Source organism: Strigops habroptila, chromosome 16, assembly GCF_004027225.2.
Source record: "Strigops habroptila isolate Jane chromosome 16, bStrHab1.2.pri, whole genome shotgun sequence".
NCBI classification, from domain to species: domain Eukaryota; kingdom Metazoa; phylum Chordata; class Aves; order Psittaciformes; family Psittacidae; genus Strigops; species Strigops habroptila.
This window is the reverse complement of record NC_044292.2, coordinates 2,779,530-2,795,960: the sequence shown is the minus strand read 5'-3', so window position 1 is coordinate 2,795,960 and position 16,431 is coordinate 2,779,530. Positions and strand designations below refer to the sequence as shown.

The 16,431-nt window shown below is 54.0% G+C and overlaps 1 protein-coding gene across 1 annotated transcript in view; it reads right to left on the bottom strand.

The window, feature by feature from the left end:
- Positions 1–1,723: 1,723 nt before the first annotated feature.
- The window catches only part of EPHA8 (EPH receptor A8), a 47,520-nt gene continuing 32,812 nt past the window's right edge, over positions 1,724–16,431 (bottom strand). The window contains exons 4-17 of the mRNA XM_030507664.1: positions 15,744–15,899; positions 14,387–14,722; positions 12,007–12,131; positions 11,666–11,828; positions 11,121–11,217; positions 10,587–10,654; positions 9,951–10,076; positions 8,966–9,151; positions 8,295–8,356; positions 7,711–7,920; positions 5,196–5,345; positions 3,829–4,019; positions 3,377–3,532; positions 1,724–1,986 (exon numbers count right to left, since the gene is read on the bottom strand). Of these exons, the coding sequence (XP_030363524.1) occupies positions 1,872–1,986; positions 3,377–3,532; positions 3,829–4,019; positions 5,196–5,345; positions 7,711–7,920; positions 8,295–8,356; positions 8,966–9,151; positions 9,951–10,076; positions 10,587–10,654; positions 11,121–11,217; positions 11,666–11,828; positions 12,007–12,131; positions 14,387–14,722; positions 15,744–15,899 (2,141 nt within the window). The 3' untranslated portion in view covers positions 1,724–1,871. The remainder of the gene's footprint in view (positions 1,987–3,376; positions 3,533–3,828; positions 4,020–5,195; positions 5,346–7,710; positions 7,921–8,294; positions 8,357–8,965; positions 9,152–9,950; positions 10,077–10,586; positions 10,655–11,120; positions 11,218–11,665; positions 11,829–12,006; positions 12,132–14,386; positions 14,723–15,743; positions 15,900–16,431) is intronic.

Sequence of the window (16,431 nt, the reverse complement as noted above, 5' to 3'; positions counted from 1 at the left end):
CCTGCCCCACCATCCCTGCAGCCCGGAGCAGCCCAACGACCCCAGGCTGCAGGATCTGATTCATGGACCACCTTGGAAAGGGGCATCTGGCAGCTCGCAAACTCAGATCCTGCAGCCACATCACAAGGGTTGCCCAGCAAACCCCAAAGACACAGGCCTGTGGCACTGGCCTGCCCTCTGCTCTCCCCATTTTGCCCATGGTGGACTCACCCTCTGGGGAGTCCCAAATGTCAGGAAGAGAGGACATGGCCGGTACCTACCAACTTGTGCTGCAGGGCATGGACTGCCCTCTATCATGATGCTGACTGCAGGGTGGGTGTGAAGGTCTGAGTGCAGGACACAGGGTGCAATACAAATTAAACAACACATTGCATCTGTCCCCCATTACAAAAAGCTTCCATAGGAAGAAGTAAAGTGCCCGCCACAGTCAGAGAATCCATCAGGACGTAACCACCCTGGATGGAAAGCTAAATGAGCCCCAGAAAGGCCAGTTTAGCCAGGATTATTGCAGCTGAGAAATGGCTTTAACCCTCCCCCCCAAACCCCATTGTGCCCAAACAGCACTGGAAGGAACAGACCTCAGGCCAGATCCTACCAGTACCTGCATTCAAGTGATGCTGGATTTACTGTGCCAGAGCTAAGGACAGGATACTGTGGGCCAGGCTGGTCCCTGGCAGTCACTGTGAGTCCCCGCCAGCACTTCCCCCCTCCCCAGCCACACTCCCAGTAGATATTTTTTGCAGTGAGTTCAGCCCCATGACCAAGGCTTCTGTGCTTTGAGACCATTCTTGTGTACTTAACATCTTATTTCAGTAAAACAGTTCCCAAACCCTTAGAAAATTGTATTTACACCCAAGAGAAACCTTCTCAGCCCACAGCCTGCCCCCCACTGCCCCGGGACATCTGCATCTGCAGCCAGCTCAGCCTCTCAGACCAGCTCCACAAGTCTTCGGAGGCCACTGCTCCATCAAAAGAGATGTTCCTGTGGAGGAGAGGAGAGCTGTGGAGGGCAGTCCAACCTCCCAGCCACCAGGCTCACCAGCTGGGTAGTGCTGAAGACCCTCTTTGCCCAGACCTGCTGTCCTCAGCCATAGGACCGTGTGATTGCAGCTGGAAACATGGCTCAGAACCCTCCTTTGCAGATGGCATGGCAGGCACGAGGTGGAGAGCCTCCTGCAGCACCCTGGGGCTTCTTGAGGCTCCAGATAGCAGACCCCGGCCAACACTCCTCCATGCTGGGGAAGTTTCCTCTGCTGTTCCTGCCACTGCCACCAAGTCCCCTGTCCTCCTGGGCTTGGTAGAGGTGGACGATGAAGTCACCTGCAGGCTGGTGCAGTTCAGGAGGTCCAGGCTGGAGTACACTGGAACTGGGAGGTAGTGGGAGCAGGGTTGTCTCTGCTGTGTGGCAGCCTGTGGAGCCCCCCTCAGTTCAGAGATCCAACAAACTCCCCACTTGTCAGATCCAAAGGAGCTGTGTGCCATGGCAAGCCTAGTCCCAATGCTCCTGGTATTGCTGTTGTGTCTGATACCCCTCCATCTGCCGGGGCCATCCTGCTGTGTGAAAGGGTTACCCCCTGACCTGCATAGTTGTGTGGGGACCCCCAGTGCCATAGAGACACAGTAGAAGATGGAGAGAGGCATGACATGTCCCTAGCCTGCTTGGAAGTCTGCTCCCCCCTTCAGATGGGGGAAGGAGGCAGCAGGACCATCGAGGTATCTGGAAAGCACATTTCCACTGATACTGAAATCAAAGAGATGCTGGTGGGGTTCCAGGTCCTGATCTGGTGCCCCTTTTCCTGCTCACCACCCTGCTGCCCCTTTGCCAGGGTAAGTGTTAAGGAATGCCCAATGCAGGCCTGCAAATCTGGTGATCAGAGATGCCTCCTGGGGCCATTTGTGTTCAGCAGCTGGGATCTCATGGCCTGGATGCTGCTCAAGATCTTCTTCTGGTGGCCCATCATGGTGATGCCCAGACTCCGAATGTCCCTGGAGAACAAAGACACTGTCAGACACCCCAAGGGTTGGACCTGTGCTGGGATCCACAGAGGCACTGCTCCTCCCCGTGTGTGCGCCCCATGGACCAGCCCAGGACCCTGCATCTGGCTCCTTTCCGCTTGCCCATCAGCACAAGTCTGCTACTGCTGAGGGTCCATGAGCATCCTCCCAGGGACACAGAGGCTGCCATTCCTTTGGCCACATCCTCCTGACAGGACTGCTGTGACAGCTCCAGGGGGAGCAGGAGCAGGAGTGGGATCACTCCTGACAGGCTAGTAGGTGACAAGATTGATGATCTGAAATTGGATTCAGTTTTAGTGAGATGCCCTCAGATAACCCAGTCAGAAAGACAGATGGATGATGAGCCTTCCCCACTCAAGAGCTTCCCTGATGTGCATGAGAAACAAGGATCAGTATCAGCCTAATCCCACAGCAAAGGCCCGAAGTACAGCCCCCAATCAATGCATGACAGCCCTCTGTCTTGTGTCTCTCCATCTCCCCTTTCACTGGCTCCTTCTCAACCTGCTGCACCGTGACCGAGGTTTACACTGTCACATCCTTCCTGAGTCACAGGAACCATCTGGCAGCTCTAAGTCTTTTTACAGGGAAAAGGTCTTCTCAGTGGCAGTTGTTGTCAGCCCTGGTGCTAACGCTAACACCAACACCAAGAGATGGGGAATGTAAGCCCACGATAGGAGCAAATATAGTTGCCACCTTTTCTGGTACTGCTTGGAGCATGAGCGGCCTTGGAGACCCTCAATACAGGTGGCAGCTCCTTACAGCAGGAGGAGGAGGATGGGTCACTTGGCTATGACCTTCCACTCACACCAAGGCCCTATATGGTCCTTCCCTGCCTAGCTGCACTGAGCAAGGAGCCAGCCCAGTGCTCTGGGGTCTGAAGAAGCTCTGAGGTGCCCCCAGCTCTGTTTGTTTCCCAGTGATCCCAGAGAAGCTGTGCAGTATGGTGCAGCCATGCTCTGGCCCAGACATACCTTTTTCCAGGGAAACAAAGCTGAGAAGAGCAAGGAGACAGCAACCTTGTATCTGACCCTGCTTTGATCAGGAGGTTGGATTATATGACCTCGTGAGGCACCTTACAACCCAAATTACCTGTGAATCTATGATGATATTGGAGAGAAATCACAGAGCACCAGAGGTGACCTGGTGCTCATACCATCTCAAGTACAACTCCCAGACCTTCTCCCAAAGGTCAGCACTGCCTTGGACATCATCCCAGATCTCAACACCATTTCCTTAAGGTTATATCTCTGGCATCAGGGACTGACTAGATTGAGCAAGCCAAGGCGGGATGGTCACTGTTTGGGGCTACTGCGATGGTGCAGGGCAACCCACCCAGTGCTGTTTGTTCTCTGTTACTCACTCGATGTTCATGCGCATCACCATGCCCAGGGAGGAGTACCCTGCCATGGCGAAGTTGTCCCGGTAGTGTCCCAGTCGGATGGAGTCCAGCCAGTCCTCCACGGTCAGGCAGGTGGCCAGGTCCAGGAGGCCCCTGTCAAAGGGTGTTTGGGTGAACCTGGGAGCAGGAAAAGAAGGGGTTAGACCAAGAGGTCCTCGGTGGCCAGGCTGTGAGGTCCACCTTGAAGAGCCTGTGATCCTGCAGGTGAGGGCAGGAATCACTGCTGTATGGGTGCTGCTACACCAGACCGTGGGAGCAAGGCAGTGAAGTGCTCACCATAATCTGTGTCCATGAGCCCTGTGCATGACCATGGTCATGGGGGAAGACACTGCTGCTAGAGCTGGACAGAAACACCCCTCATTCGCTGCAACCCACATGCTCTGCCCAGCACCAGCTCGTCACTCAGCCCTTACCGGTTCACAGTGGCCGTGCACTTCAAGTTGTCTGGGTTGCGGATCAGCTTATCCAGGATGCCCACAATCTGGGAGAAGCGTGGCCTCTCGCTGCGGTCCTTCTGCCAGCAATCCAGCATAAGCTGGTGCAGGGTCGTGGGGCAGCCCATGGGGGCGGGCAGGCGGTAGCCTTCCTCCACCGAGTTAATGACCTGGAAGGAAGCCACATGCCAAAGGGGAGTTGCACCCCACGTGAGTCCCAGCAGCCTGGATAATGGCACAGAAGGATGATCCCTGGTGTGTGAGCTGCTGGTACCGTCAGATGGGGAAGCAGGGGTGAAGTGTACACAAGATTCATGCTAAACAACAAGCGAATTTCCAGGGGGCCATGTGAAGCCTCTGGAGAGCTGGGAGCAGGCTGGATACCAAACACATACAGAAATTACTGCTATGAGAGTGGATTTATTATGGGGTCCAATAGGCCTAAAATATTGCAGCTTCCCTCTGGCAGACAAGCCAGAGACCCTTGCTCACACTCAGTCATTCTACAGCCTGGGCTTGCCACAGCTCAGAGGAAACCCTGCTTGAAGGAACTGTGTGGAGGAGGCAGTGCAAGCACTGCATCCATTCCTTGTTGTCACCAAAGCCACTTTCTAAAATAATAAAAACACTTGGCAGAGAGGATTCTCAGGACTTCCAGAGCAGGGAGAAGGCAAATAGGTTTATAGTCCCTGTAGGTGAAAAAAACAAAAAAAGTAGTTCTGTGGTTCTGCAGTCAAAATATTCATTTTATCACCTCCTTTTGGAAATACTGCTGCCAGGTTATAGTCAGGAACATAACCTGCATTTGCCTATAGTTTTTACGCCGCTCTTGAGGTAAGAGCAGCTCCACATAACTCTGACAAGCCCAAAGCCACCTGCCAGGTGATGCAAACCTGGTGCTCTCAGCAACCTCACACGGGCAGTAGAAAGGATGGACCCCCAGCCCTGGGTGCAGGAGGGACTGGCAGGCTAATGCAGTGGGGCTGCAGTTATCCTAGGGAGGCCCTGACCCCTTCCAGGGAATGAGAAAGGTGGCACATGTGCTGAGGCTCTCCAGCCAGCACATAGTCTTGTACAGAGCAACAGACAGGGATGGGGAGACCCACAGTGCACACAACCAGGCACAGCTAGGAGCCACGGCACTGCAAGGGGAAAGCTGCACAGTGCAGTGATGGGCAACATGCTAATGTCCCCACTGAGGGGACAAGCACAGTGTGCACAGCCCTGCAGGGATGTGAGGAGAGGCAAGGGCTGCTCCTTGGGTCCCTTTTCCCCAGGCCTCCCTGGGAGGGAGCAGGAGGAGAGGCAGGTTTGCACCGTGCTGTCCCGCGCCCATGTGCACTCACATCCCGGTTGGTCATGTTCCAGTACGGGCGCTCGCCGTAGGCCAGCACCTCCCACATGACGATGCCATAGCTCCACACATCGCTGGCCGAGGAGAACTTGCGGAATGCGATGGCCTCCGGAGCCGTCCAGCGAATGGGGATCTTCCCCCCCTGAAAAAGAGAGGAACAGCAGAGGCTCAGAGCATGGCAAGCTCAGCATCCCTAGCTCCCTTTAGACAACTGATACACTGGGATGGCATCTTCTGGAAAGGGCTGAGGAGGCAACTGTACAGGATAAGCCTAGAGGTGTACCTGAGGGATAACTTCAAGGTATTTCCCGTAGAGCAGGAGAAAGCTGTGCTGTTTTAAAAGGTCTTCTTCATGCACAATTCTGGCACTCAGTATTCGACAGAGAGGAATTCAAAGTGATGAAGTTGAGCTGAGGGCTACCAGAGCACAAAAGCATGGAGCTGACCCTGGGCACAGGCAGAGAGCCTGAGTTGAGCAGACAAGAAAAGCGATGGCATGTGCTCCCTGTCTACTGCTGCTTTGGCGGGCAAGCACTGAAGAGGAGGATTTCTTGAATTACCAGACCATATTGACAAAAATCAGCAATATATGGGCTAAGAATACATTTTAAGCTGGAAATGTGGATGCCAGCTATCTGAAGAGGAAAGCTGTGGTTAGGAAACATTGGGTAGGTTTCCCAGAGCAGCTGGGGCAGGCATGAAGTGCTTGGGAAACCTTTCAGGTCACCCTGTTTAGGGAGAGTTGCCTCCATCCAACTGAGTCCTGCCTGCTCTGGCACGCTCCTTGATAGGGACTGACGATGAATGATGTGTCCTTGGGAGAGTCCTTTGGGGAAGTAATCCCCTGAGCAGGTCAAGGACAACAGGGGAAGAACACAGGATACCATCTCATCACAAGTGAGGAACAAGAAAACATCCTTGTTTTATGGATATCCTGACTGAGCCCTCACCAGAGATCTTGTGCTCCTGCTCCTGTCACTGCACCCTTGTGTTTCGGCTCTATCCAGACTATTCACCTACTCTTCCTCCAGAACAACCAGCTCTTGTAGGTTTCACTGTGCCAAGGTGCCTCAAAACCTCTGCTTGTGACATTCCTGGTGGTTGCTCCTCCTCTGGTGACATCCCTGCTTGCGTTCATACTGGGGACATAAGACGCTGTCAATGGAAACTGGGTGGATTGGAAAGGGTCAGCAGGTAGGTCAACATCCAAGCTCTGTTCGATCAGGTCTCTTTCCTGACCCAGAGTGGTCACTGACATAGTGTCTCTGGAAACTTGTTCACAAGGATTAAAAGCACTGGGGGAAAGCTCAAAGACTGGCTTGGTGGGAGGAAGGCCAGGCTGTGTGTGTCTGTATGCCACAGAGAAGGACATGGGCTGCTCTGGCACCAGGAAGCCCTAGCTGATCTTGGGCCTCTTCTTACCACTCCTCTGAGACTTCCAAAGCCAAGATGCAGAGGATGCTGTACTTGAACCAAGCAGCAGGAACCTTCCCCAGAATTAAAGGATCTGGAATATCATGTTATTTCTTGAGACACCAATGGGAGCAGCTGAATACAAAGACACACAGAGGACACATTCTGGCTCACTTTCACTTGGCTGAAGCCAAGCGAAAAGCATGAAGGCCATGGTATCCAGTCTGGGCCTCTGTGCACTCATCCCTCAGAGCTGCAACTGCTCTGGGCCATGTCCTGCATTGCCATCAGCTAACCCAAAGCAACCTGAAGCTCTTTCTGCTTCTTTACTCTTTGTCCTTCTGAAAAATGATGCTCAGACTCCTCAGCTGCAGCTCCAAACTCGCCTCCATTAGGAACTGTCTATCCACATTTTCCCAGCCAGAGGTGTGCCTGGGGAGCACACTAATTCCTCCTTTCATGGCCAGAGAACAACTAAAAGAGCACATTCCCTCAATATACTTCATTTCACCTCTGGTAATCTCCAGTGGAGCAGCACATCAAACTCCAGAGCTGTCAGGTTGGCCAGAAAAATCTTAAAATGGCTTCACAGACAGAAGTGTCTTACATCAAACCAAAATCACCTGGGCTGCAAAGCCAATTGCCACCCTTTCCACACCCCTGAATAAGGCAAAATCATATGGAAAAACTATCATGTGGCCATGCTGCTGCTGAGTCTACCATAACACCCACTGACTGACTGATGGCTCTGGGGCAACTGAAGGAGTGGATGGAGCTACAGCCTATGGAAGGACTCCAGCAGGGACATGGGACTGTCCCTGTGCAGTGGGCCACATGTGCCCACAGGAGCTGTTCATCTGGAGAAGTTTCATCATCTCCCTGCTCTGTTCACTGCACGCCTCAGTTCTGGGATGCTCCTGTATGAAGGACTATGCTCAAAAGCTCTTTGGGTTCATATTCTTGGTCCAGATATCAGCAGTGAGGTGACTATCTCCAGTCCTACCTGAGAGTGTCTAACTTCTCCATCTGTCAGTGGCCTGGGGCAATGACCACTGCTAAGGCTCAGCAAGACAGCAACGGTAGGAGCCACGCACCGTGGTGGTGTACGCAGCATCGGGGTCATCCTCCAGGATACGTGAGAGGCCAAAATCAGACACTTTGCAGACCAGATTGCTGTTCACCAGGATGTTGCGGGCAGCCAGGTCCCGGTGCACGTAGCCCAAGTCAGACAGGTACCTCATGCCCGCTCCGATACCACGCAACATGCCCACCAGCTGGATGATGGTGAACTGCCCATCGTGTTTCTGGAAAGGAAATATCCCAGAGTTCATTCGTGGTTTTCACCAGCATCCTATTGATGCTGCTCTCATTAAACTAACCCCCTAGTACCTCTTTGACTTGGTACATCTTCTAGCCCCAGTGCCTCTGTCTTGCCCCCCAGACTGCTTCTTGCCCTCCCAGCTCCTCTGACATGCAGCTCAGGCTGGTGTCCCTGCCTTTCCCCATGGAGCTGGGCACAATGCCCTGGAGCTGATGTCTACTGTAGAGGTGAGAGCCCAGAGCACACCGCTCTCTTGAAGGGGTTGCAGTGGCGTGAGGCTGAGAAGCAGGAACCAGCCTCTCAGCCACTCAGCCCAGGGGGATGCAGAGTGAATGAAAATATAAAAGAGCTTCTTACCCTGAGGAAGGTGTCTAGTGAACCATTCTCCATGTATTCTGTAACAATCATTACTAATTTGCCTGCAGAAGACAAGAGAGGTCAAGTTAGCAGAGAAGTCACCTTCCTCTGGGAAGCCCAGTGCCAGGCTTTTACTGGAAGAGACATGAATCCATCCTCCTGCACCCCGCAGAGCGATCTCACCCCTGCACCACACAGAATGGGCACAGCGCTGGGGATGTGGCAATAACCCCGACACTTACCCCTCCCTCCCAGTGCTATTGATGTGGCTAGGTCAGCTTCTTTATCCTGCTGAAATCTACATGCCATTAGCATAACACTTTGCATCAGAATGTGCCTTTTTGAAGGAAGACTTCAAATTATGATGCAACACAGGCAGCCTTTAAAATAAACACTAATGGGTAGAACATCTCCTAAACCAATAACCCTGACCTGGGGCCACTGGGGAGCAAGGTGGTGAACTGCCACATTGAAAGTCTGTCCTGTAAAAGAAGGCAAGGGGCTGGGATGGAGGGGACACCAGTAAATGGACATCTGAGAAGTGGGCATCTGGGGCAGCTGAAGGAACAAGTGCACCAAAAGTGAACTCTGACCCCCATCTCCCAGGGTGCCCAAAGAGAGATGCATTCCAGTTCTGCACCACCACCATCCCATCCCCACCAGCAACATACTCCTGGTCACCACCCCCTCCAGGTGGATGACGTTGGGGTGGTCAAACTGCGCCATGATGCTGGCCTCGCTCAGGAAGTCCCGTCTCTGCTTCTCTGTGTAGCCGGCTTTCAGTGCCTTGATGGCCACAGGAATCTCTCTCTTCCCTGGCAGCTTCAGGCGGCCGCAGCACACCTCTCCAGACTCCCCTGCAAGGCAAGCGAAGGGCATGGGAAGCTCCTGAGCTTCTTGCACTGACATACCAGCACCATGGATAACCCTGTCTGCTGTCATCAATCCCCTTGGGACTCCTGGGCTCTTTGTGCATCACTGCCTCTGAGTACAGAAAGGATTCCCCATCTCCAGCTTCCAGTGCCACCTGGGAACTGGGTAGGAATATCAGATACCACCTCCCTCTGATGCCTTATACTTAAAGTGATGGGCCAGTAGTAGTGATTACAGTGGCACTTGCTTTACTGCTTTTAATGAATAAATTTGGAAATCTCCTAGAGCAGCAGGATGTCTCTCAGCCAGGCTTCCTAATGCTGTTCTGGGGTAAGCCCTTGGGGTGCTGCTGGTGAAGCTCCATCTCCATCTCTGCCCTGTGCTTCCTTGCAAAAAATCCCTTTTGTTCTGAAAATGTGCCATTTTGCTTACAATTTCATTTGCATTTTGTCACTGCAGACACTTGCTCCAAGGTTTCAAAGCAGGGTGGCCACGTTGGAGCACCCACACAAGACAGGCTGAGCCATCTGCTGTGTCAGCCCGAGCTGTCAGTGCCATGCCAGCAGCCCCCTGCACTGGGCTGCCTCCAAGGAGCTTATTTCATGCATCAGAAAAACTCCCACCCTACCCATGATTTTGATCTCTAACAGGATATGGAGCAGATGAAGCCCTGGCTGAGCACTGTGCTAGTGCTGCGCAGCCTGCTCTGGTCCCAGCACAACCTCAGACTGAATTTCCCTGAGCAGACACGATGTGAAGAGGCAGCCTGGCCCAGGGACTCACCAGACCCAATGACCTTCTCAATCTTGATCCGGGAGGCCTCGATTTCACGGGTGAGCTCATGCACAGCTTGGCAGGGGTCCTCATACGTGTGGGGGTCCACATAGAACTTGGACTCGGGGAACTTCACTGCCAGGTTTCAAAGCAGAGAGAGGAGATAAGCTCTTACAGGCAGCTCTGCTAAGAAGTAGGAGCACCCAGCAGCCAGGCAGAGGATGGGCAAGGGCAGGACTCTTGGGTTGACATGCTGAGGATCCACAGAGGTTGCACCCGCAAGGAAACGTAAGGCACTCTTTGGCATAGCAGCATCCTCAGAGCAGTCCAGGACCCAGCTGCCCAGGTCTCCTCCATATGATTGACCCCTCCATCAGGCCCCCACTCTTCTGGCCTGCTGCTATCTGGGATGAACCACCATGGTCCCATCTCACACTGTGCAACCCCTCAAACCCCACCACCAGGGTGTCCCTGGGATCAGAGCCCCTGCTTAGCTCTCCTAGACACACCCCCAGAAGCAGTCAGTGGTCAAAACCCTTCCCCCAGGAAACCACAGCAGTTCCAGGGGGTAATGGTCCAGGCCCCTGCCCATCCGCAGGGCTGAGGTCCTTCATGCCCCAGGGACAGCAGTAGGGAAGGTCCTACCTTGCCCATTCTGATAATGCATCTTCTCCTCGTCGGAGTCCTGGAAAGCCTTGCTGTACCCGCAGTGCCTGCCATGGGGACACACAGGTCAGAAGAGGTGCTCTTGTCCCTCACTCCCACCAGCAGCCCAAAAGCAGGGTGGAAGGCAGTGTGTGCCAGGGCAGTAGGCAGCCTGGGAGGACCTACCCCAGCCCATCCAGTCAGCCCTCGTACTGGCAGTGGTACTGGTTCTGCTATTGCTACAGCTATTGCTATCGCTACTGCTACTCAGTCTGCTGACATAGAACTGTAGAATCAACCAGGTTGGAAAAGACCTTTACCCCAGGATTGCCAATGAGGGGAAGGTCTAATACTGCTTCTGCCTCAGGGAACATGGAGGCAGGGTGACCCCTGAACGAGGTGTCTTGATTGCTCATTAACTCCTGACCTATGGATGCTCTGGACAAGTTGAGAAGAGAAAAGTGGTGCTCAAGATCTCCCATACCTCCAGCCCTGCTTGGTGACAAGCCACACTGACCTCCAGAAAACACTTACCTCTTTTTGCAGATTAAGACCACCAGCAACGCGACAAGGCCAGTGATGAGTGTGAGGCAGATCCAGACAATTGTCATCGTGTCATACCGGAGAGAAACTGGAAGAAGCAGGGTAGGAAGGAGGTGAGCTAAAGTGCGAAGATTCTGCTGGGCTCAGGAACCTACCTAACCCAATGGGGTTTTAGTCTTCAAAGATTAAGCACCATCACCCATGCAACCCCAGCTTTGGGGCTGTCCCAGTGTACAGGGATCATTTACACATGGAAAAACCAAGCACAAATGTGGGAAAGCCATGGTGATACAGCAAACCAGCACAGAGTGGAGTCTGGAGCCCCAGGACCTCACCAGGTCTTCCTTGTCTTAACTGCTATGTCCTTCCTCCCTCTTCTTTCTAATGTATAAGCACATCTCAGAAGGGCAACCTCAAGCAAGCCCTGCAAGCTCCAACCCCTGTGTGGCAGAGGAACACTGGCCATGAAGAAGATCATCACCATTCCCAAGCTCCCTGCCCCACACTTCTCACACCCCACAACTGCAGCCACTCACCTGGCTTCCCCGTCTCCACCTCCACGGTCTGACTGAACCTCCCGCAGCCAGCGGACGTGCGAGCCCGAACCTGGAAGATGTAGCGGGTTGCAGGCTTGAGCCCAGAGATAGTGGCAGCGGTGCCCTTGGATTTCAGAGTCGAGTAGCTCTGCATTTCCTTGTCCTGACAAAAAACAATCCCCAAAACCTTGCTGTATCAACACAGCAATCACAAAGCCTTCCAAAACAGTCCTTTGTGCAAGGCTGGCTGATAGCAGCAATTGCTATCAGGATTTAAACCAAGCCCCTGCCTAAACCTGCCATGCTGCGACCGATTTGTGGCACAGCAAGTTCAGCGTTACCTTCTCGTAGTACTTGATCTCATACTCCAGGATGATGCCATTGGGCTGGTCTGGCTCTTGCCACAGCAGGGTGACGCTGTTCTGGCCTGTGCTCTCCTGGTGGACCACCATGACCTGGGATGGGGCTGGGGATGCAGACGGCAGGGTGTTAGGTGCCCGCTGGCGGGGGTCCTGCATAGTGGAGGCAGCCAGGCACAGCGGCAGGGAGGGCTGGACCTGGAGCCTCATGCAGGACCCCTGGTTTAAGCCATATTTCTGTTTTAATTAAAGCCATAGAATCATAGAATTACAGAATCAACAAGGTTGAAAAAGACCTTTAAGATCATCAAGTCCAACCGTTACCCTAGGACTACTACCTCACCACTAAACCATGTCACTAAGAGCCTCATCTACACTTTTTTGTGGAGGAGAGTGCTATGAAGGGGCTTGCAAACAGACTCTTGTTCGCCTCAGTTGCCTTAATCTCTTTTCCATGGAGCGAGCAGGCTCTGAGGAGATGAAAGAGGAGGGCACTGTCCCAGCACAGGCTGGAGGGGACACTGGTGCTTTGCTGTGATCTGGAGCCAGAAAGAAGAGGGGGTGGAGGTCATGGAAATCCCTACCAGGACCTTGACCTCTCCTCACCAACCTGAGGAAGGGGGAAAAAGAGAGAAAGGGGTGATGATAAATGCCCAGAGGGGTGATCAAGGACTGATCACCAGTCTAAAGGTGTCCTGGGAGTGTTCTCTTGCCCTCAGATACTTTTCATCTGCCTGGGCCTGAGTTGGGATGCTGTGAATTGGTCCTTGTACCTGCCATGCCCAAACTGAAGCTGTCACAGCCGGAGGACCCAACTCATAACCTGCTTTTCCTGCTTGGAAAATCCCCCCTGGAAGGACCCCGGAGAGTGTGAGGGGTGCTGCAATGGCCAGGCGCAGCCATTGGGTCCAACTCATGGGAAGGGTTCAGACACCACTTGTGACCTCAACCGCCAGATGAAAAATGGGATGTGGTGGCTCTGGGGAATATGGAGCTGCCATTTGCCACGGCTGCAGCACCGGGGTGTTGTTGGAGACCTAAAGAGGCCACAGGGGCTGCAGTGGGGCACTCAGGGACTGAAAGGCAGCAGCTGTAGCTCAGTTCCTCTTTGGGCTGGCTCCTATGAGGGACAGAAATCACTGTTGGGACACAAGACCCCAGGGAGCTGGGACAGGGTGGGATGGTGGGAATCTGCCCCAGGGCATCTCTGCTGCCCTTATTCCTGCCTTGCTCAAGGTCTGGGCAGCAAGAATGACCAGCACCAGCATGGGCAGGGTGTCCCATGCAGCATGGCCGGGTCCCTCACCCTCTCATGGTGGGCAGGATGCTCTGTGGTGTGGAGCTGGAGCAGGCACGTACCTAAACTTCAATCACTACCAAATTCCCAACCCTGCTGGTTTTGCAGCATCTGCTCAGCATCCACTTCCCAGCAGAGAGGTTGAAATCCTAGAACCATAGAATCATAGAATGGTTTGGGTTGGAAGGGACCTTCAAAGCTCATCTAGTTCCAACCCCCCTGCAATGACAGAGACATCTAGATCAGGTTGCTCAAAACCACATCTAGCCTGGCCTTGAATGTCTCCAGGGATGGCGCATTCACCACCTCTCTGGGCAGCCTGTGTCAGTGTTTTACCACCCTCACTGTAAAGAATTTCTTCCTCACATCCAGCTTGAATCTCCCTTTTTTCAATCTAAAACCATCACCCCACATTCTATTTCAACAGTCCCTGCTGAAAAGCCTCTCCCCATCTTTCTTTGAAGACCTTCGAAGGTGCCTTCCACCTCAAATAATTACTCTATGATTCTATGATTTCCTGGGGAACAAGCAATTCAAATCAAGGGATTTACAAAGATGAGACATGCATGAGAGAGACTTTCCCCAGCTGCTGTCACCTGCCAGGGCCTGGCACTGGTGTGAGCTAAGAGCAGAGCATGAACTGCTGCTTGGCCCTTTGGGAAGGGACAGAAGGCTGCAGGAACAGCCTGAAAGATTCATGCTCCACTTAGTGTTCCTGTCAACAAACAAGTGTTCTCTGTGCCCCCTGTCTCCTGCAGAAAAGGAGCCTCTACCAGCAGCTGCAGGCTGAAGTGGAGGGAAAGGAGGATGAAAAGGAATTCTGTGAACCAGAGAACCACTGCAGCCTTGGGCAGCAGCTCGTCTCCAGCCCACTGTGGCTCTCTGAATCCACCTCCTGCAGCAGAGAGCATAGGAGCCACATCTCCTGGGCGTTCCATGCCCATCACCAAACCAGCCTTTGGCTGCTGGAGGTGCTGCAGATACTGGCTGGAGCAGCATCGGAGCAACATCAACATCAGCCACACAAGCAAAGCCTTGGGGCTGGGGGGTGTCTGCTCCTCCTACCTGCCTGGTTTGTTGTGATGTTGGCAACTGCAGCTCTCCTGGACTCCAGGCTGAGGTCAGAGACGCCGTTGACGGCCTCCACCCAAAAGGAGTAGTTGGTGTGGGCCAGCAGGTTGGTCACGGTCAGCGCACCCTGCACCAGGCTCATCTGCTGGGGCACGAAGCGGATCCCGCTGCCGCACGCCTCGCACTGCCCCCCGTCGCCTGCACAGCGCCTGCAGACCACGTTGTACACGATGTCAGCGCGGCCCCCCTTGTCCAGGGGCGGCCCCCACTCCAGTGTCACCGAGGTGCCATTGACGCTGGAGATCAGGTTCACGGGAGCAGAGGGGGGGCCTGGGAAAGAAGCGGAGGTTCAGGCAGAGTGGGGGCTGCAGAAGCATGGGGCCAATGGAGAGATGCACCTTGGGCATGCCTCTGTGGTCATGATCACATTGCAAAGGTGCTGACATTTGTACCTGCACGTACAAATGATGCTACAGGGGAATGCTGCCAGAGCGGGGAATGCTCAACAGACAGGTCGCAGGTTAAAATGCCATGGAGGTAAGATGCTCTGGATCAGGATGCCAAATGCCAGGCAGGAAAGAGCTATGTTTGTTCTGGGGGAAGCAAGAAGCAATGGGGATGCATGAAGTTTTTTCGGGAAGAGCCAAGGTATGGATGGGCTGAACAGTGGAGAACAGGACCTGCTCATCTAAAGGGAAGGGTAAACTGACATTTCTTGGGGAGTTTAACAATCTTGGGTGGATATTCCCTAAGGAAACACAAGTCAGATATTGCTGATAATGTCTTTCACCCTGGCTTCAGCTAGTAGCCATCCACCCTTCTTCCCTCCTGGACCAGCTACGGAGAGGAGGACTCCTTCTGGGATGTTCTTGTCCCCTTTTAATAGCACTGGTCCTCTTAAAGCAGCCTATTGCAGAGATCAGAGCTGCAACCATATGACATGCTTTAGTGCCACTGTCCAGGAGAGCACAGCAACACTCGTGCTGCCCTTTAGGTCTGATCACCCTTGCCATTTCTGCAAAGGAGAGCAGCCAGCAAGTGGCTGGCACGCTGGCTGGTGTGTGAGCAGGCGAGCTTGCTGGCAGAGCCACGGTCTCACCCTTCTCCATTGCAGAAGAGACCCTGGGAGGGGAGCAGGGATGTTTGGAGAGCAGCAGGATGAGGATGAGACAGAGGGCAGTGAGGGAGTGCAGCAAAGGGGGTCTCAGCTCATGTGTCAAGGGGAGACCCGGTGTTGAAAGGCTGCCACAGTGCCTTGTGCAGCACGCACAGGGGCAGGGGTGCATCATCTGCAGGGTCTGTGGACGTGACGCCTGCCCATGGATGGCTCCTGTGCAGCCGGGGTACTCACGTGTGCAGGCGGCCGAGGGGGGGTCCTGCAGGGCCCGGTAGAAGCTGCTGTCGCAGCGGCACACGCGGGCGGCCCGGCTCTCCGAGTGGCTGTGCAAGGGGCACTTGGCACAGAGCTGGTCCCCGGGGGCCGACTTGTAAAATCCCAGCTGGCAGGCTGCGGAGGAGGGAAGGGTCAGCGGGATGCGCCTGCTAGAGGAGCATCCCACAGCTCAGCAGATCCCACCAGCACGAAGCTGGACCTGGCTCTCACCCCCATCCCAACGCATGGGAAACCAGCCCTGTGACAACATGGGAAACCAGCTTTTGTCAATCCCAGGCTGTGTTACTGCCATCCTGGTACCAGTTCCCCACTGTTTCACAAGCAAACCTGGCTGCCTTTGCTTTTCTTGACCTCCCTGCAAAGCTGGAGGTGCTCTCCTCCTATGTGCTGCCCAGAACCCTCCCTACTGCAGCTCAGGGCCACCGCCTGGCCTTGGGGCAGAGAGCGCTGGAAGTCACCTAATTAACTATTGGAAGAACCGTAATCTGTGGGGCATAGTGCTCTTTCAAAGGAGCTGCCTCACTGCTCATTCTGGGTGTGTCCAACAGCATCCATGTGAGGGGTTTCAGGAATAAAAAGCTCCACTCCTGGGACATGGTGGTCCATGTCCTCTGGCCCTGGTGTGCTCCTATACAGAGCAACAAGT